At 40.0% G+C, this 22667-nt stretch overlaps 1 protein-coding gene across 1 annotated transcript; it reads right to left on the bottom strand.

Annotated features, from left to right (window-relative positions):
• Positions 1-20114: 20114 nt before the first annotated feature.
• On the bottom strand, positions 20115-22260 carry LOC140724434 (uncharacterized; the record flags this gene model as incomplete). Its single annotated transcript, XM_073038883.1, has 1 exon — positions 20115-22260. A coding segment is annotated over one exon (1176 nt), but the record flags the coding sequence as incomplete, so codon positions are not given.
• Between the last annotated feature and the right edge of the window lie 407 nt (positions 22261-22667).

Here is a 22667-nt window from a genome sequence, read left to right as displayed (position 1 = left end):
GTTAACTTTATAACGATAAATTAGTTTTGGTTAATATTTATGCACTAAATACTGACTATCCTGAATTCTTTAAGCACTTTTTTGTATTTTTTCTCAATTTAAATGAATATATGGTAATAATGGGTGGAGATTTTAATTGTTGTCTGAATCCTATGATGAATGGTGGTTCAACTCTATTTTACTTCAGGGCATAAGTTTTGTTAATTTCATTAAAGAACAGATTGCCTTTTTCTTTTCAACTAACTCAATGGAAGAAATTTTCAGTGGGATATTATACGATACCTTTAAAACATATATCCAAGGGCAAATTATCTCATACTCTGCTGAATTGAAAAAACAAATTCTTAATGAAATATGTACATTGGTTAATAATATTACAGAAATTGATAGAAAATATTCTTTTGCTCCCATTTTAAGTCTTTATAAAGAGAGAATTGAACTTCAGATGCAACATCATTTGTTATTAACATCCCCGATTGAAAATCAGTTACGGAGTCTCAAGATGGCGCTCATGGAGTAAACTGCATCTAGGCTTTGCTCCAAACCTTTTACGTTTTTTTTAACCTACAAACACCCCTTAAACTTATTTTAAAGGGGTCTAAACATATAGAATTTTTTTAAAAACTATTTGAATTACTCTCAACCCGCTGAAATGTCTAGAGCAAAAGAACCGAAACAGACGAAAGAACCGTTAACTTTAGAAGTTGTTGTGAAGTTTATAGACGCTAGATTTGATGAATTGGAGAAAAAATTACTTGGAAGATTTGCACAGTATGACAATCGTTTGAGATCACTCGAAGAAAAGTTCCTGACCTTTTCACGGGAATCAAATGAACAACAAGCAAGCATTTTGGCTCTTGAAGAAGCTGCTCGTAAGAAGGATCGTATAATCGAAAAAATGCAAGAAGAGCAAACTTCGACGATCCAACAGATGGATCGCTATAAAGCTAAAATTACTGATTTGGAAAATCGTTCTCGAAGACAAAATCTTCGGTTAATTGGAATCCCGGAAAAATTTGAAAGCGGTGATCTGACCGTTTTCTTCTCCAAATTTCTAGTGGATGTCCTGGGCGAAGAAGTCCTGGATAACCCCCCATTAATCGATCGGGCTCACAGAGTCTCTAGATATCGGGCAGATTCAAGTCTGAAACCACGGCACATAATTCTCAGGATCCATTATCCTCACATCAAAGAACGACTGATTCGTGCGGCTCGTAAAAAAGGTATGATAATCTATCAAAATTTTAATTTTCGCATTCTGGATGACTATAGCCCCGAAGTACTACGGGCTAGGCTGGCTTTCAGATCGGTTATGTCGAATTTTCACCAGAAAGGCTTCAAGCAAGCGTTGCTGTTTCCAGCACACCTGAGAGTCACCCTTCAAGATGGATCTTTTCGGCTGTTTAAATCGCCAGCGGATGCTCAAGGTTTCCTGGAACAATGACATTTGATCGGGCTGATCAATGTAATCTAGCCTATAGATTTGGATCTGTTATAATTGACGTTTGGGTTCTTTTTTGATACGGTTCATATATATTTCTTATATACGATTAAAGCTCTCTTTTTTCTACCGGGTTTATTCCGATTTCATATTTTTATATATTACTAACCGATTAATGTTGAAGATGACCTATTAGGGTTATTTTTTTTCTTTTTTTTAATCGATATACGCTCTTTTTTTACATTTTTAGCATTTGAATATTAAGATTTGGAAGAATAAAATGGCGTTTCTTCTTCCCGACAGACTCCAGTGTCTGTAGCGTCATAACTGTTTTGATCTGTTCGAAAGTGTTAAATCTTCATTTATTGTTTTAATTTTTTTAACCCTTTTGATAATATACATTTATAACACTAATTTTATATTTTAATTTTTCCTATATCAACCCTTTTTTTTATAATGTGGGTTGTTTGTATTTTTTTTTAACTTTGTTACGTCTGAGTTGCCGTCTTGAGACAAGGGGGTAATTTTAGTATTAGATCGCTCGCTTGCCTCTGTTTGGCTTTTTTCCTGGGGTTTTGAGGGTGGTGGGAGGGAGATTTTTCTTTTTTTTCTTTTTTCTGCTTGCTTTTTGCTTAGTTTTACTTCATGGGCTCATATGAAACTACTAAAATGGCTGCGGTGCTGTGACTTCCGGCTTCCCTTTGAACTTACTTTCCCCTTCCGAGTTCATGAGTTCACTTTTCTTTTAAACCTATATGTTAACTGTAATATGTATTGTCAATATGGATAAGACTATTAACTTTGTTTCTTGGAATACTAATGGTTTAAATCATCCGATTAAACGGAAAAAAGTATTCAAAGTATTCCATAGAATGAATGCGAATGTTATTTTTGTACAAGAGACTCATGTTAGGAAGGTGGATAGTCAGAGGTTGTTTAGGTTTTGGAAGGGCCAACAGTATCACTCAAATTCGCAAGCCAAAGTGAGAGGTGTTTCTATTTTTATAGACTCATCAACTGCTTTTATACATTATGAAACAATTTCAGACCCGCAAGGTAGATTTTTGCTTATTACTGGGTTGCTTTTTAATCAAAAAGTTGTTTTAGTTAATGTTTATGCTCCAAATACTGACTGTCCTGAATTTTTTAAATGTTTATTTACATCCTTTCCTAATTTGAATCAATACAGATTGATAATGGGCGGGGATTTCAATTGTTGTTTAAACCCTTTGATGGATAGATCCAAACCCATTCAAACTTTTCCGAACAAATCGGCTTCTCTTATTAATTCTTTTATGATTGATTCAGCTATCTGTGAAATCTGGCGTTTTCTACACCCTAATGATAAAGAGTTCTCATACTTTTCCCATGTGCATCATAATTACTCAAGGATTGACTACTTTTTCATTGATCAGCACTTCCTTACAGATGTCATGGATTGCAAATACGACTCTATTGTTATATCTGATCATGCACCTTTGAAGTTATCTATTAAGGTGACGGATTCACATATTAGTACTAAAAGTTGGAGGTTTAATTCTGTTTTACTGCAGGACTCTGACTTTATTAACTTTATTAAACAGCAAATTGATTTGTTTTTCTCAATAAATTCCACAGCAGACATCTCTAGTGGAACTCTCTGGGATACTTTTAAGGCATATATTCGTGGACAGATTATTTCATATTCTGCCGGAGTTAGGAAACGAACTAACTCTAAAATATCAACATTAGTTGATAAAATTAAGGCAATTGATAAGATTTATGCATTGACCCCTAGTAAAGAACTTTATAAAGAAAGGGTGGAACTTCAAATGGAGCATAGTTTATTGTTAACCTCTTCGATTGAAAGTCAGTTAATTAAATCGAAAGCTCAATTTTATACATATGGAGATAAGTCTGGTAAATTACTAGCTAACCAATTGAAAATTGTTTCGGATAAGCGACAAATTACTAAGATTCGTAAACAAGATGGTACTCTGACGATTGATCACAAAGAGATAAATACAGCCTTTCAAGATTTTTATAATTCTTTATATCAATCAGAATGTACTAAAGACTCTTCTATAATGAGTGAATTTTTAAGGAAATTGAATATTCCAAAAGTAACTGCTGAGGATAGTGTATTTTTGGATACACCTATTACGGAGTCTGAAATAGAAAAGGCCATCTTCTTAATGAACTCGGGTAAAGCTTCGGGCCCAGATGGTTTTTCTGCAGAATTTTTTAAATCCTTTTCTTCTATACTTTCTCCTTGGCTTTGTAAAATTTTTAAAGATGCATTAAGTATAGGTAAACTACCACAATCTTTTTATGAAGCTTCTATTTCTTTAATTCTTAAAAAAGATAAAGATCCCACTGAATGTGCATCTTATCGGCCTATATCTTTGCTGAATATGGACTTTAAGATTTTTAGTAAAATCTTGGCTGTTAGATTAGAAAATATATTGCCTCGGATTATTTCTGAGGATCAGACTGGATTTATTAAAAATCGTTATTCATCTTTTAATATTAGAAAATTAATTAATATTGCTTATACTTCTTCATCTAAAATCCCAGAATGTGTCATCTCCTTAGATGCCGAAAAAGCATTTGATAGAGTCGAATGGTCATATTTATTTAATGCTTTGCAACATTTTAATTTTAGTTCAAAATTTATATCATGGATTAAATTAATATATCAGAAACCTTTAGCTTCGGTTTTCACTAATAATCAAAGATCCCCTTTTTTTCAACTATTTCGGGGTACAAGGCAAGGTTGTCCTTTAAGCCCTTTATTATTTGACATTGCTTTGGAACCCTTGGCTATAGCTATTCGTGAATCACCCAATATTTTAGGTATTACCCGCGGGGAGACGATGTATAAGGTATCATTATATGCAGATGATTTGTTATTATATATATCTGATCCTGAAAGATCTATTCCTGCTATTTCTTCTTTGCTTGCTCAATTTAGTAACTTCTCTGGGTATAAATTGAATTTTAATAAGAGTGAACTTTTTCCATTAAATATGCATACTCCAATTTATAATCGGGTACCATATAGAATTGTTACAGACTATTTTACTTATTTAGGTATTAAAATTACTAAAAAACATAAAGATTTATTTAAAACTAATTTTTTGCCTTTAATAGATCAAATTAAGCAACTTGCTAATAGGTGGTCCCCACTATCTATGTCTTTGGTAGGTAGAATTAATGCCATTAAGATGATGATACTACCTAAATTTTTATACCTATTTCAAGCATTACCAATTTTTATTCCTAAATCTTTTTTTGATACAGTTGATTCTAAAATATCGTCGTATTTGTGGCAGAACAAAAATCCTAGGTTAGCTAAAAAATATTTACAGAAGCCTAAGAAGGAGGGCGGTTTGGCTCTACCAAACTTAAGATTTTACTATTGGGCAGTTAATATACGGTATTTGATATTTTGGACACAAGAATCGACTACAGTTGCTGGCCCACAATGGGTAAATTTGGAATGTAAATCTGTGCAAGATTTCTCATTGATTTCAATCTTAGGATCTTCACTTCCCTTTTCGTTATTTAAAATGAACAAACAGATAACTAATCCTATAGTCAAGTATACATTACGAATCTGGTTTCAATTTCGTAAATTTTTTGGTTTGAATAAGTTTATACTGTCAAGTCCTATAACAGCTAATTACTTTTTTCGACCATCTTCCATAGATCAAGCCTTTTATTTATGGAAAACAAAAGGTATAACATGTTTTCGTGATCTGTTTTTGGATGATAACATTATGTCCTTCGAACAATTATCTAATAAATATAATTTATCTAAAACCCATTTTTTTAGATATCTACAAGTTAGACATTTTTTATATAATGAACTAAAGTCTTTTTCGAAAGAATGTCCATTGGACATTACAGAAAGAATTTTAGCTCTTAATCCTTGTCAAAAGGGTCTTGTTGCTATCATTTATAATATGATTATGAATCTACAACCAGATATATCTGAAAAAATTAAGAAGGAATGGCAGGAAGAACTGCATTGCCCTATTTCTACTGAGCAATGGGAAAAATTTTTATTACTGGTAAACTCATCCTCTATATGTGCTAAACATACTCTAATACAATTTAAGGTCGTACACAGAGCTCATATGTCTAAAGATAAACTTGCTCGATTTTACTCGTATGTTAATCCAACCTGTGATAGATGTCATTCTGATATAGCTTCGTTGACTCATATGTTTTGGTCCTGTCCTTGTTTACATAACTATTGGAAAGATATTTTTAATATTATTTCAAGAGTTTTAAATATTAATCTCCAACCACACCCTTTTACTGCAATTTTTGGCCTACCAATGATAGATAATAAGTGTTTATCCGCTTCATTCCAACGAATGATTGCATTTATTACACTAATGGCTAGAAGATCCATTTTACTGAATTGGAAAGAAGCCAATCCTCCAACAGTATTTCAGTGGTTTTCCCAAACTATTTCCTGTTTAAGTTTAGAAAAAATTAGAAGTGTGGTTTTCGATCCTTCAGTTAAATTTGAGGAAACTTGGAGACCATTTATTCAGCATTTTCATATGAATTAAACGGTCTGATCCTGAACCTTATTGTCACTATCCTGAATTGTGTGGATGGAGGTTGGGAGTCATAGGCACTACTGTATATATATAACATTATGCGATTGCCCATGTTGGTTAGTTTTTTTTTCTATTTAGTTGTTGTTTTTTTTTTTTGTTTTGGGGGGGGGGTTTCTCTTAATCATTTATATTATTATATGAGTTTGAGAGATTCTATGTATGGATCAATATATATTTGAATGTTTATCAATCTATTATGTACTCTCAAATGTCTTGTAACAATATTTTTCTTCTGTTTTTTTTTAAAAAAACTAATAAAAAGATTTGAAAAGAAAGAAAGAAAATCAGTTACTTAAAACTAAGAGTCAATTTTATCAATATGGTAATAAATCGGGAAAATTATTAGGTAACCAATTAAAAGTGATTTGGCGAAACTTCAGATTAATGGGGTTTGCAAACGGGAAGGTATTTTGACGGTTGACCATGGTGAATTTAACAAATCTTTTCAAGAATTTTATACCAATTTATACAAATCAGAATTTCCTGATGATTCTACCATAATGTATGAATTTTAAAAGAAATTCAATATTCTGAAATTATCAGTTAATGAACGTTTAGTATTAGTCAGACACATTACTGAAGAGGAAGTAAGCAATTTATTCAATGAATTCTGGTGAAGCACCTGGTTTGGATGGTATACTGCTGAATTTTTCAAATCTTTTTCTGATTTACTTTCTCCTGGTGAGGTAAAAATGTTAAAGATTATTTATAGGTAAATTACCACAATCCTTTTATGAAGCATCTATTTCTTTAATTCCTAAAAATGATAAAGATCTCACTGAATGTGCATCATACAGACCTCTATCTTTGTTGAATGCGGAATCTAAAATCCTTTCTAAAATATTAGCAATTAGATTGAAGAAGATATTGCCACAAATTGTCTCTGAGGATCAGACAGGATTTATTAAAAATCATTATTCACATTTTAATGTTTGGAGGTTAATGAACATTGTATACACAACTTTATCTAAGACTCCAAAATGTGTTATCTTGCTCGACACCGAGAAGGCATTTGATACACTTGAATGGGAATTTTTTTTTACTATACTTGATAAATCTAATTTTAACCCAAAATTTATATTTTGGATCCAATTGATATATCATATACCTTTGGCGTCTGTTTCACTAATAATCAGAGATCCCCTTTCTTTAGGCTCTTCCAAGGTACTAGACAAGGCTGTCCTTTGAGCCCCTTACATCAGATATTGGCCTGGAGCCCTTGGCATCGCTATTCGTGATTCACCCAACATATTTGGTGTTACTCATGGGAATGGGACACATGAAGTATCGCTATATGCAGATGACCTGTCACTATATATTTCTAATTCAGAGGAATCCATTCCTGCAGTAATAACACGACTTGCTCAGTTTAGTAGTTTTTCTACCTATAAACTGAATCTTAATAAAAGTGTGCTTTATCATTAAATATGCAAGTCTCAATGTATAGACAGTCATCATTTCGATTGGTTGCTGATTATTTTATTTATTTGGGTGTTAAAATTACTAAGAAGCTCAACGATTTATTTAAAGTTAATGTTGACCCTTAATTGATCATGTTAAACAATTGTTTACTAAATAGTCCCCATTGTCCTTACCCTTGATTGGTTACATTAATGCTATTAAGATGATTATTTTACCTAAATTTCTGTATCTATTTTATGCAATATCAATTTTTATCCCTAAATCTTTCTTTTTGATATTATTGATACTAAAATTTCTTCATATATAAGGCAGAATAGAAATTCCTGCCTAAGGAAGAAATATTTACAGAAGTCAAAAAAGGAAGGCGGATCCTAGATTTTATTATTGGGCAATTAATATTCGATATTTAACGTTTTGGACACAAGAGTTGGATGAAACTCCGTGTCCAGGATGGATGAACCTCGAGCGTGAGACTGTACAGGTGTTTTCATTGCCTTTTATTTTAGGGGCTTTTCTCCCCTTTGCACTTACTAAATTGAATAAACAAATGGTAAATCCAATAATTAAACGTACAATAGGAATATGGTTTCAATTTTGTAAATTTTTGGACTGAATAAATATATACTGTCAAGTTCTATTATATCTATTTTTTTTCTTTCAACCATTTAAATTGATCAAGCTTTTCTTTTATGGAAAACGGAAAATTATGCTTTCGTGACTTATTTATGGATGATTGTTTTATGTCTTTTGAACAGTTTTCTAATAAATATAATTTGCCTAGATCACACTTTTTCAGATATTTACAGATTAGAAACTTTTTGAATGTTATTTTACATTCTGTTCCGATATCACATCAAATTGATGTTACGGAAAAAAAAAGTTCAAATCCGTATTGGAAGAGTTTATTATCATTTAGTTATGATTTAATTATGAAAATATGCTTAGATACTTCTGATAAAATTAAGAATGGGTGGGAAAGAGAACTTCAGATACCTTTACCTATACAGAAATGCGAGAAAATTCTTCAACTAGAAAATTCCTTCCACAGTTTGTGTCAGACATGCATTCATACAATTTAAGGTGGTTCATAGGGCTCCTATGACCACTGGTAAGTTAGCTCATTTTTACTGCCATATAAATCCTGTCTGTGATAGAGGTAATTCTGAGGTAGCTTCATTGAAACGTATGTTCTGGTCTTGTCCTCTTCTAAAAATAATATTGGAAATATATATTTGATATTATCTCAGTAGTTCTGCGTATTGATTTACAACCACATCCTATTATTGCAATATTTGGACTACCAGTGATAGACTGTAGTCAACTATCCTCATCAGCTTGTCGTCTAATTGCATTTGTTACATTAATAGCCAGAAGACCCATTTTACTTGAAAGATTCCAATCCCCCTACTACATTGTAAAGGTTTTCCGAAGCCTTAGCATGTCTAAACTTGGAAGAAAAAAAAACGAGTGGTACTGTGGATCCTTCGGTTAAATTTGAAGAGACTCGGAGACCATTTATTCAATATTTTCATATGATGTAAGTTGACCCTTTCCGAATCTTGTGTAATAAGGTTTTGTTCATGTATAGAGGAGCGGAGTTAATGACAAATAATAATTTCAGCCATTGTGATATGACAGCCCAATTTTTGTCTATTTGTTTTTATTTAGTTTAGTGTTTTTTTTCTAGTATAGGGTGTTTTCCCCTTATAGAATATCTTTTTCATGGTTAGTTGCTATGAGATTGGGAGGTTAAACTATATTTGTCATTTGGAATTGGTGTTTTTACATGTTAACCGTTATTAATGTAATCCCGATCTCTTTATATCATTACTATTATTGCTATGCTTATTAAATTTGAAACTTAATAAAAAGATTGTAAAAGAAAAGGAAATTGGCTGCTACCAGCTGGACCAATCACAGTTCTTGTCGTCTGCGTCGCTGCGACGCGTAGTTACATTTTTAGGAATGTACGCGTTAGGCTACGGCATACGGTACAGCCTAGGGTGCAGCGTCGGGTACGCGGCTACGTAGAGCCTACGGCGTAGCCTCGACGGAGAAGAATAATTCAGGCTTCAGTGTGTGGGAAGGGATTCACTTGGTCATCTCAACTACAGAGACACCAGCGAGTTCACACTGGGTAGAGACTGATCACCTACGCAGACTTTAGGAGGAGATTTTCACAGCCAAATCAACCAAAGGTGCATCATTGAGTTCACACTGTGGAGAGGTTGTTCATCTGCTGTGAATGAGGGAAGCGATCCACTCAGTCATCTAACACGTAACTTTCACTTCAGCTGGCAGTTTAATATACGGGCTGATAGCTCCCAGCCCGGCCAAACTTCAGAAATCTCATTTGGGTGGATGCTGTGTGATGTGTCCCATGTTACAGATCAGTACCCTGAAATTACAAACGATACACAATATGCAATTAAACGATTGAGCTCTATAATTCTGACTTTGACTATAGGGTTAGTAAAGAAAATGAAAGAAAAGAAAAAGGGCCCGCTCTCTCCATTCATGTCTTCTCATGTCTCGCCAGCAAAAAACCGTGAAAATCTCTCTTCCAGACTCACAAGAAAGAATATTTCTGTCATTGCACAGCCCCACACTGGAAAACCCTATTTCCTCTAGTCGTAACCTAAACATTGCTGCTACAGAGATACCATTACCTCAGCAGCGAAACATTACAGAGAGGCCGCTACTTCAGCAGTGAAACCTTACAGCGGGTTACACTTGTGACACACTACCGGGTTCACACAGGGGAGAAAGTTTCAATAAGCTGCATGCTGGATATTTGTCCATCAACGTTGCTGAATGCAATTTCGAGAGTGACTGTCGGTGCTGAACTCTGCAATTATTGCTGCTGCTCACCACATCCAGTTCTGCACCCTGGTCACTGGGCATGGGAGGAGTTTCTTCTGCTGCACATTCACCTTTAATGGGCCTAGATCTGTGACAAATAAATCAGTTCTATATTAAACGCTGTCTCCGGTACTTAGTGAATTTATAACACAACTAGTATACAGCAGAGAGTCAACTCAGGCTGGCTGGACACTGCCTGTGATTTTGTTCCACAGGCAGATCTTTCAAATCCTCCCCTGTTGTTCACCTCTCACTGTCCCTGTGAATGAGTTCCAAATAGTCACCACTCTGTGGGCGAAGAGGTTTCCCTTGAATTCTCTGCAGTGCGAAGAAGTCAAGCTGACTGTAGTTCTGTCTGAGATGTTCTTCGCCCCTCAAATCTCTATGCATCACAAAGAGGAAGTAGTATTCTAAAGCTCAGGTGACAAAACCGTGGCTGATAAGAGAAACCAAAGAAAACATAAAAACCAAAGAGAGGGCATAGAGCAAAAATCACTAGTATGTTGGAGGATTGGGAAGATTTTAAAAACCAACAGAATGCAACTAAAATAATTAAGAAGGAAATGATGGAACACTTAAGTGAGCTAGCCGGTAATATTAAAGAGGATACCAAATGTTTCTTCAGGTAATTGTACTGTAAAAGAAAGGCGGAAGCGGATATCGAACCACTGAAAAGTGATGATGGAGAGGTAGTAATGGGCTGGGGGTGCAAGCTGATGGCAGATGAACTGAATATCTCTCGAAGACCCCGGCAGGAATATGGAAGTACCAGATGTCAGTGGACTGAATGTGTGAAGTTACGTTACTCGGGAGAAGGTTCTTGGGAAACAGAGATGGTCTGAAGGTAAATAGGTTCCCTGGATCAGATGGTATACACCACAGAGATCTGAAAGAGGTGGCTGAAGAGATGTGGAGGCGTTAGCGATGATTTTTCGAGTATCGTTAAGGAAATAAAATCCTAAGTTAGTTTTCCCTTCACTACTCCCCCTCTCGCAGTTTCACCTATCACCGACCACTTCTTCTACCCTTTTCACCCCCACACTTCTTCCTCTGACGTCTCATCTTTTCTTCCCCCCAGTCCTGATGAAGGGTCTGGGCCCGAAACGTCGACTGTTTACTATTTCCCATATAAGCTGCCTGGCCTCCTAGGTTCCTCCTGCATTTTGTGTTTGTGTTGCTTGGATTCCCAGCATCCACAGAACGTTGCAGTTGATACAGATAAGAGACAGATAGTTTGGAGTAAAGCTGCAGTCTGCAAAATGACTTCGATAGGTTTGGTGAACGGACAACGAAGTCGTGGATGAAATGTACGGAAATGTACAGTGTATGCAAATGTACGGTCATGTACAATTGTGGAAGGAATAAGGGCGTAGAGAAAAAATAAATAAATGGGAGAAAATTCAAAAATCAGAGGTGCATAAGTACTTGGGAATCCTTAAGCAGGAGTCCCTAAAGGTTTGCTTGCAGATTGTGTTGATGAAGGATGACAACTGTAATGTTAGCATATAAGAACAAGGATGTGACTCTGTGGCTTTAAAACGTATTGGTCAGATCGCTCTTCGTGTATTGTGAACAGTTTACAACCTGCAAAAACAGATGTGCTCATACTGGAGCGGGTCCGGAGAACGTTTACGGGAATGATTCCAGCAACGAAAGGGCTAACGAATGAGGAGCGTTAGATAGCTTTGACCCTGCACTCGCTGGTATAGAAGAAAGAGAGGGGATCTCATTGAAACCTATTAAATATTGAAAGGCCTCGACAGCCTGGCTCTGAAGAAGATGCACACTATACTGTGTGAGTCTGGGACAGGTCACAACCTCAATGTATCGGACATCAACTGAGAGCAGAGATGAGGAGGATTTTCTTTAATCAGGGAGTGGTCAATCTTTAGAATTTATTGCCACGGACGGAGTAGAGGCCAAGTCATTGAGTGTATTTTAAATGGATGTTGAAAGATTATGGGGAGAAGGCAGGAGAATGGGGTTGAGAGATAATCAATTGGACAGGAACGAATGGCGGAGGAGACTCGATTGACTGACCAGCCCCTGTCTGATATCTCATGGCTCATGGTCTGAAGAAGAGGCCGGTGAGGTTGCATTAGGGTTAGGATATTGTTAGGGTATCCACGCCTGGATTATTGTATTCAGTTATAGGAAAGAGGACGCTAAGCTGGAATAAGTGCAGAAAAGATTTACGAGAATGCTGCCGATACTCGAGGCACTGAGTTCTGGAGAGAGGTTGGGCAGGTTGGGACTTCACACCTTGAAGTGCAGGAGATTGAGGTGACGTTATGCAGGTGTTCCAAACTATGAGTGTACAGAAATGGGGAATGTGCGCAGTTGAGTGATCTCGGCCTTTTCTCCTTGGAGCGACTGAGGATGAGAGGTGACCTGATAGACGTGTATAAGATGATGAGAGACATTGATCGTGTGGATAGTCAGAGGCTTTTTTCCCAGGGCTGAAATGGTTGCCACAAGAGGACACACGTTTAAGTTGCTGGGGAGTAGGTACAAAGGAGATGTCAAGGGTAAGTTTTTTTACACAGAGAGTGGTAAGTGCGTGGAATGGGCTGCCGGCAACGATTGTGGAGGCGGCTACAATAGGGTCTTTTAAGAAACTACTGGATAGGTACATGGAGCTTAGAAAAATAGAGGGCTATGGGTAAGCCCAGTAATTTCTAAGGTCGGGACATGTTCCTCACAACTTTGTGGGCTGAAGGACCTGTATTGTGCTGTACGTTTTCTATGTTTACTTTTCTTTTACCCCATTTTTGTGGAATCAACAACCAGACGGCACCGGTTTAAGGTGAGAGAGGATTGATTTAATAGTGATCCCGGGGGACAATTATTAATCCACTTTCACTTCCGGTTCATTGTTTAACTAACATGACGAGTGCACTGTCAGGTTGGAGGAGCAACAACTCATATTACATCCGGGTAGTTTACAACCTGATGGCATGAACATCGACATCTTTAACTTCTACCTCTACCTTTTTTTTTCATCAACCCACAGGCCCGTCTCCTCCATTCTGTCTCCACACTTCTTTCTTCTCCACTGCGGATTGTCTCCCTCTGGTTCCTCTTTTACTTCCTTTCGTCCCATGGCCCGCTCTCTTATCGTATCAGATTCCTTCTTTTCAGTCCTTTGCATTTTCCACCTACCACCTCACAGCCTCTCACTTCATCTCCCACCCCGCCCACCCACTGACCTTCACTGTTATCTGGCTTCACCTATCACCTACCAGCTTGGACTCTTTCCACACCCCGCACCATTTTATTCCGGCTTTTCCCACTTCCAGTCCTGATGAAGGGTCTCGGCAGGAAATCTCTGTTTTGCTTTATCCCCTCTATAGAAGCTACCTGACCTCCTGACTTCCTCCAACATTTTGTGTATGTTACTCTGCATCCGCAACATCTGCAGAATCCCATCGGGACAGAGTGCAGAATGCAGAGACTACATCGGGTCTCAGTAATGTCGAGGAGGCCACACCTGGAAAACTGAAAACAGTAGATGACCCCAACAAGCACGATGTTGAAAAGTTGCCTCATATGGAAGAACAGTTTGCGACCCTGACTAGTGGTGAGGAGAGAGGTTATGGGCAGGTCTGGCACTTCATCCACTTGCAGTTGGCTTCCAGCCCCTACACCCCTTCTTATTGCTGTAAACCTCTCCCTTTTGTGGACAACACTGCCACTTGATGGTGATTTACCACAATAACAGGACCCCCTGATTTGTGGACTCCATTGTCACCAGGTGGCGCTCTGTCGCAATAACGCTGAGAGACAGAAATGTGACGCTTCAGCCTGCTGAAATGTTTCTTCAAGATTCAGGGTTGTTTAATTCCATTTCCAGCAGACACGTGTAAATGAGGTCGAAATAATTATTACTCCGGCTCCAATGCAACACAGAAACACAACAGTAACAACATATATCCACAGCTTATATACTGTGCATGGATTGATTGTATGTTCATAAAGTGACGCTCGGCATAGGATGCCTGCATATAAGATGACAGACAGGAAATGATAAAGTAGAGGTGTTTGGTGTTGTGGAAGTATGGGTTAGTGGGCAGAGATATTTATCAGCTTTACTGCTTGGGAAAAGGAGCTGTCCCAGAGGCTGGTAGTCCTGGTGAGGACGCTGCGTATCTACCCCCAATGGGAGTGAGACAAATAGTCCATGAGTGTGATGGGTGAAGGTAGATTGTGAAAATTAGGTTGGTGCTTGATCTCAAGAGAAGGAATTTGGAAAATACCAATGAGATGCCTTTTAGATCAGCTTGGAATTGTGTAGCTGGCTGGTGGCGTAGTGGCATCAGTGGCGGGAGGTCCTGAGTTTGAATCCAGCCGGCACCCATCTGTGCTGGGTTAAGAGCTGGTGATCTCTTTAAAAAAAATCTCACCCGGCAGAAGGCAAATACAACAATGGCAAGCCATTGCTGTAACTAGCCTAGCACACGATTTCCCAATACGTCAGAGGAAATCGCCTGCTAAGTTGAAAATTCCGGATGTGACCTACCTTCCCTTTGCAATTGTGCCCACTAGGGAAAAGTTAATTCTGGAATGAACCAAATTTGATTGGGGAGCTTTTGGTAAAGGGAGCATGTGGATACAGTGATAATAACATGACTGAATTCACCCTTCACTTTGAGAGGGGAAAGGTAAAACAAGATGCATTATTATTGGTGGAGTGAAAGGAACTACGGAGGCACTGGAGAAGAGCTTACCAAAGTTGATTGGAAGGGGACACTAGCAGGGATGATGGCAGAATAGCAATGGCTGGAGTTGCTCCACTTGACAGCCTCAGGGTTGAAGAGAAACACATCATATACCATCTGCGTAGCTCCAACCTGAAGGCATGAATATCGATTTCTCCTTCCAGTAAAAAAAAATCACAGCCCATTGCCTTTCCTTCTACTTACTCCCAAATAACGTAACTTTACACATTCTGACCACTGACATTTGGGACTTCCATATTCCTGCCAGTGCCTTCCACAGATAAGAGTGAGTACAATACTTATTCAGTTCATCAGCCATCACCTTTCACCCTCACCCCATTATTCCCTCTCCAGCATCATTCTCCAGTGGTTTGATATCCATTTCTGTCTCTCTTTTACACAATATGTACCTGAAATTAAAAATGGTATCCTCTTTAATATTACTGGCTAGCTCATCTATGTATTCCATCTTTTCCTTCTTAATGGTTTTGGTTGCATTCTGTTCATTTTTAAAACTTCCCAATTCTCTAACTGCCTAGTAATTTTTGTTCTGTGCCCTCTTTGGTCTTCATGTTGTCTTTGGTTTCTCTTAGTAGCTACGGTTTTGTCACCTTACCCTTAGAATACTACTTCCGGCGCCGACCTGAGCGGCAGCCTTTTCCAGCTGCTCCCGAGATTTGATAAATTGATCATTCTTTTTTAGGTTGTTTCTTTCTTTTTTTAGTCATAGTGTTATGTTTAGTATTTATTTAATGTTATCTTTGGTATTTATTAATATTGAGATGGAGAGAAAGTTGTATTCGAGAGACCAGCTACTTGCGCTGAGAAAGGTGCAAGTCAGTGTTGCGCAACAGATCCAGATCCCGAACAAAATTAAACGGAGGTTCCGCGGCTCCAGGGCTGGAAAACTGCGCAGGGATAAGTGGACGGAGATGAAGAGGCGTTATAAACCCGCTGTTCCTTCGGTCATTATGGGGAACGTGAACTCGCTGCCAAATAAATTGGATGAGCTAGCCTCACTAGTAAGGAATGTTAAAGCATACAAGGAATGCAGTTTAATGTGCTTTTCCGAAACATGGCTGACGGCTAACATCCCGGATGTAAATGTAGAATTACCTGATTTTACTACGGTAAGATTTGACAGAGATGCCAAAAAGCGTGGGAAGAAGAAAGGAGGGGACTCGCTGTCTACATTAACGAAAGATGGTGTAACCCCGGGCATGTGAGTACAAAGATCTCCGTTTGTGAAAGATATTGAGCTGATCGCCGTGAGTATAGGGACGCCTCACGTCTTAATAAGCTGGTAAGGAAGGCGGGCTCTGTCGTGGGCAAATTACTGGAGAGTTTAACATTGGTAGCTGAGCGAAGGGCGCTGAGTAGGCTACGGTCAATTATGGATAACTCTGAACATCCTCTACATAGCACCATCCAGAGACAGAGAAGCAGTTTCAGCGACAGGTTACTATCGATACAATGCTCCTCAGACAGGATGAAGAGGTCAATACTCCCCAATGCCATTAGGCTTTACAATTCTACCGCCAGGACTTAAGAACTTTTTAAAAGCTATTATTAATGCTTTTTGAGATAGTGATTTAGATGCATATCATATTTTTTGCTGAGTTAAGTATTGTATGTAATTAGTTTTGCTACAACAAGTGTATGGGACATTGGAAAAAAATTTGAATTTCCCCATGGGGATGAATAAAGTATCTATCTATCTATATTACCTGCCTCGAGAATTCGCAAGCGTCATTGTGGTGAATGCGTATGTCCCGCCGCGTGCCGACGCAACGGTAGCGTGCGACGTCATCAGCTCCGCTGTTGCTAGGCTTCAGGCACAGCACCCTGAGGCACTGGGGATAATTACAGGGGACTTCAACCATGTGACTTTGGACAAGACACTACCTGCTTTCTCCCAGTACGTGGATTGCTACACCAGGGGTAATAGGACTATTGACCTACTGTATGCAAACGTAGTGGAGGCATATAGTGCATCCCCACTGCCTTCATTGGGGAAAGCTGATAACAACCTGGTTTTGTTACAACCCGGATATAAATCAATTGTGATGAGGCATCCCACTACCACACGCTCTTTTAGGAAGTGGACTCCTGAAGCTGAACAGGCCCTGAGAGACTGCTTCGGTACTACTAACTGGGATGTACTGCAAGGGGGGCTATGTGGGGGCGTTGAGGAGGTCACTGAATGCACAACGGACTATATTAACTTTTGTGTGGATGCAGTTGTCCCTGTTAGAACTGTTCGCTGCTATCCAAATAATAAGCTCTGGATCACTAGTCACATCAAAGGCCTCCTAAACCAGAAGAAGAGGGCCTTTAAAGATGGTGATCTGTTGGAGCTTAAAAGAGTTCAGAAGGAACTCAGAGTACAGATAAGGGGGGCAAAGGAGCAGTATAGGAGGAAGCTAGAACAAAAGCTGCAGAAAAAAAGCATGAAGGAGGTGTGGGATGGGATGAAGATCATCACCGGATGCGGTGCAAAGCGGGGGGCGAACATAAGTGGAGATGTGGAGAAAGCGAACCAGCTGAACAACTTCTTCAACAGGTTCGACAGCTCAATCTCATCCTCACCGCAAAAATCCACACCAGGCTTACTTCCCTCACAGGAAAATAGCCACTCACAGGAGACCTTGCCCACGCCCAGGATTACGGCTGCACAGGTGGAAGGTCAACTGAGGAAGATCTGTACTAGCAAGGCAGCTGGACCGGATGGAGTTTCCCCACGATTACTGAGGGCCTGTGCGACTGAGCTGGGAGAACCACTACAGCGCATCTTCAACATGAGCCTGGAGCAGAGAAGAGTACCCAGACATTGGAAAGCATCTTGTATTGTCCCGGTACCGAAGAAACCACAACCAAAGGAGTTGAATGACTTCAGACCTGTTGCCTTGACGTCGCACGTGATGAAGACCATGGAGCGGCTGATAATACAGAATCTGAGGCCACAAACCAGGCACGCCCAGGATCCTCTTCAGTTTGCGTATAAGGAGAAGGTGGGAGTGGAGGATGCTATCACGTATTTGCTGCACAAATCACTCTCTCACCTAGAGGGGGTCAGTTGTGCTGTGAGGATTACATTCCTTGACTTCTCTAGTGCCTTTAACACCATCCAGCCCAAGATCTTAAGGCACAAACTAACGGAGATGGGAGTAGACTCTCACATGGTGGATTGGATAGTGGACTACTTGACAGATAGACCTCAGTATGTGCGGTTGGGAGACTGTAGGTCTGACACGGTGGTCAGCAGCACAGGGGCGCCGCAGGGAACCGTACTCTCTCCGGCCCTGTTCACCCTGTACACATCAGACTTCCAATATAAATCGGAGTCCTGCCATGTGCAGAAGTTCGCTGATGGGTGTGCCCATAGTGGGTGTGTCAGGAATGGACAGGAGGAGGAGTATAGGAAACTGATACAGGACTTTGTGATATGGTGCAACTCAAACTACCTGCGTCTCAATATCACCAAGACCAAGGAGATGGTGGTGGACTTTAGGAGATCTAGGCCTCATATGGAGCCAGTGATCATTAATGGAGAATGTGTGGAGCAGGTTAAGACCTACAAGTATCTGGGAGTACAGTTAGATGAGAAGCTAGACTGGACTGCCAACCCAGATGCCTTGTGCAGGAAGGCACAGAGTCGACTGTACTTCCTTAGAAGGTTGGCGTCATTCAATGTCTGTAGTGAGATGCTGAAGATGTTCTATAGGTCAGTTGTGGAGAGCGCCCTCTTCTTTGTGGTGGCGTGTTGGGGAGGAAGCATTAAGAAGAGGGACGCCTCACGTCTTAATAAGCTGGCAAGGAAGGCGGGCTCTGTCGTGGGCAAAGTACTGGAGAGTTTAACATCGGTAGCTGCGCGAAGGGCGCTGAGTAGGCTACGGTCAATTATGGATAACTCTGAACATCCTCTACATAGCACCATCCAGACACAGAGAAGCAGTTTCAGCGACAGGTTACTATCGATGCAATGCTCCTCGGATAGGATGAAGAGGTCAATACTCCCCAATGCCATTAGGCTTTACAATTCTACCGCCAGGACTTAAGAACTTTTTAAAAGCTATTATTAATGCTTTTTGAGATAGTGATTTAGATGTATATCATATTTTTTACTGAGTTAAGTATTGTATGTAATTAGTTTTGCTACAACAAGTGCATGGGACATTGGAAAAAAGTTGAATTTCCCCATGGGGATGAATAAAGTATCTATCTATCAATCTATCTATCTCCTTTTTGTGATGTGTATATCCCGTCACTTCCAGATTGCTTCCAGAAATTCCAGCCATTGCTGCTCTTTTTTCATCCCTGCCCGTGTTCTTTCCAAATCAATTTTGACCGATTTTTCTCTCAGGCATCTATAATTCTCTTTTTATTCATATCTGACTTTAGTTTCTCCTTCTCTAATGTCGGGGTGAATTTGATCATATTAAGATCACTTGTCCCGAAGGGTTCTTTGAACTCAAGTGACCTAATTAATTCCGGTTCATTACAACACCCAATCCAGAATAGCTGATCCCCAAGTGGGCTCAACCACGAGCTGCTCGGAAAAAAAAATGCATCTTGTAGGCATTCTAGGAATTCCTCCTCTTGAGACCAACACCATCCTGATTTTCCTAATCACCTGCATGACAATCCCCCATGACTATTGTAACATTGCCCTTTTGGCACTCATTTTCTATCTCTCATTGTAATTTGTGGACCACACACTTACTACTGTTTTGGGGTCACTATACAATTCCCATCAGGGTCTTTTGTACATTTGCTATTCCTTGATACTACCCACAGATTCTATACCGCCCAACCCTATGCCACCTCTTATTTAATGATTTTATTTAATATTTTACCAACAGAGCCACACAACCCCACGCCCGGCTTGTTATTTCACTAAACATATAAATATCTGGGAAACAGGAAGACTTGCAGATGCTAGAAATCGAGAGAAATTCACACAAAGTGCTGGAGAAGCTCAGCAGGTCAGGCAGCATCTATGGATGGGAATCAACATTTCCGGCCATGACCCTTCACCGGGACTCGTGATAACCACGTATCTGAAAAATCAACAAGCAAAAGCAACAGAAAGTAGTGGAATATTGGGAAAACCTTTGACAAAATTTATTTCAAGGCTTTAAAAAACTGCCGAACAGAGCTCAATAGTTAACAAATACAACAAAGGCAATAAACACTTCCATCAATACCGACATTGACTTTTTCTAATGAAAATATCTTAGTCCCATTTCAATCAGTAAAATTTACAAAGATAAGTAAGAACTGAAATGACAAGTTTAGAAAAAACTACTTACACTCAAACCCACTGAGATTAACACGACCTTGGACAGAAGGAGGAACAGGAATAACACACATGAGAAAAAAATCACATAGGACCATAACACAAATGAGCAGATTCGGCCATTCGGCCCATCGAGTCTGCTCCACAATTTCATCATGAGTGGATCCAATCTGCCCTTTAGTCCCATTCCCCCACCTTCTCACCGTAACCTTTGATGCCCTGACTACTCAGATACCTATCAATCTCTGCCTTAAACACACCCAATGACTTGGCCTCCACTGCTGCCCGTGGCAACAAATTCCATAGATTCACCACCCTCTGACAAAAAAAAAATTCTCCGCATCTCTGTTCTGAATGGGCGCCCTGCAAACCTTACATCATGCCCTCTTGTACTAGACTCCCCAGTCACTCTCGAAATTGCATTCAGCAATGGGGATAGAAAAATATCCAGCCTACAGCTTATTGAAACTTTCTCCCCAATGTGAACCCGGTCGTGTGTTACAAGGTTAGATTACTGAGTGAATCCCTTCCCATATTCACAGCAGGTGAATGGCCTCTCCCCAGTGGAACACAATGATGCAGCCTTGGTGGAGACGGTTGAGATGATCTCTTCCCAAAGCCTAAGCAGATGATCTGTGGTGTGAACTCGCTGGTGTTTTAATAGATGAGATGATCGTGTGAATGCCTTCCCACATTCGCAGGTCGACGGCCTCTCCCCAGTGGAACTCACCGGTGTGCCAGCAGATCAGATGACTGAGTGAATCCCTTCTCACAATCTGAGCGGGTGAAATCCCTCTCTGCAGTGTGAACTGACTGGTGAGTCACTAGGTGAGATGATGTGGTGAATCCTTTCCCACAGTCTGAGCAGGTGAATGGCCGCTCCCCAGTGTGAACTAACTGGTGTGCTTGTAGGCTACCTAACTGTGTGAATCCCTTTCCACAGTCTGAGCAGGTGAATGGCCTCTCCCCAGTGTGAACTCGCTGGTGAGTCTGTAGGTTGGATGACTGAGTGAATGTCTTTCCACAGACTGAGCAGGTGAATGGCTTCTCCCCAGTGTGAACTGACTGGTGTCTCCGTAGGCGAGATGCCTGAGTGAATCCCTTCCCACAGTCTAAGCAGGTGAACAGCCTCTCCCCAGTGTGAACTCGCTGGTGACTCTGTAGGTTGAATAATCGAGTGAATCCTTTCCCACAGTCTGAGCAGGTGAACAGCTTCTCCCCAGTGTGAACTTGCTGGTGTCTCTGTAGGTTAGATGACTGAGTGAATCTCTTCCCACAGACTGAACAGATGAAATCCCTCACTGCAGTGTGAACTGACTGGTGAGTCACTAGGTGAGATGATGTGGTGAATCTCTTCCCACAGTCTGAGCAGGTCAATGGCCGCTCCCCAGTGTGAACTAACTGGTGTGTTTGTAGGCTACCTAACTGTGTGAATCCCTTTCCACAGTCTGAGCAAGTGAACGGCTTCTCCCCAGTGTGAACTCGCTGGTGTGTCTGTAGGTTGGATGACTGAGTGAATGTCTTCCCACAGACTGAGCAGGTGAATGGCTTCTCCCCAGTGTGAACTGACTGGTGTCTCCGTAAGTGAGATGCCTGAGTGAATCCCTTCCCACAGTCTGAGCAAGTGAACAGCCACTCCCCAGTGTGAACTCGCAGGTGACTCTGTAGGTTGAATGATCGAGTGAATCCCTTCCCACAGTCTGAGCAGGTGAACAGCTTCTCCCCGGTGTGAACTTGCTGGTGTCTCTGCAGGTTAGATGACTGAGTGAATGTCTTCCCACAGACTGAGCAGGTGAAATCTCTCACTGCAGTGTGAACTGACAGGTGAATCAGTAGGTGAGATGATGTGGTGAATCCCTTCTCACAGACTGAGCAGGTGAACGGCCTCTCCCCAGTGTGAACTCACTTGTGAGCCATTAGGACAGATGACCGAGTGAATCCTTACCCCATAAATTCAGCAGATGACCAGCCTCTGCCCAGTGTGAACTGACTGGTGTGTCCACAGGTGGGAAGACTGACTGCATCCCTTCTCACACACAGCACAGGTGAATGGCCTTGCCCAGTGTAAACTTGCTGATATACATTCAGTTGAAATGACCGACTGAATCCATTCCCACTGTCTGAGCAGATGAATGTTTTCCCCCCTGATTAAAATGATGGACATGCCAGTAAGTCAGATGACCGAGTGAATCCCTCCCCACAGTCTGAACAGGAAGGATGATCGAGTGAATCCCTTGCTCCATTTCTTAAATATCTGGACAGAGACAGCAAAACTATATTCGAGATTTCCGTAGACAAATTTCTTGTCA

The sequence above is a fragment of the Hemitrygon akajei genome, unplaced genomic scaffold (assembly GCF_048418815.1).
Source record: "Hemitrygon akajei unplaced genomic scaffold, sHemAka1.3 Scf000216, whole genome shotgun sequence".
Classification (NCBI taxonomy): domain Eukaryota; kingdom Metazoa; phylum Chordata; class Chondrichthyes; order Myliobatiformes; family Dasyatidae; genus Hemitrygon; species Hemitrygon akajei.
This window is presented reverse-complemented; position numbering and strand designations above follow the sequence as displayed.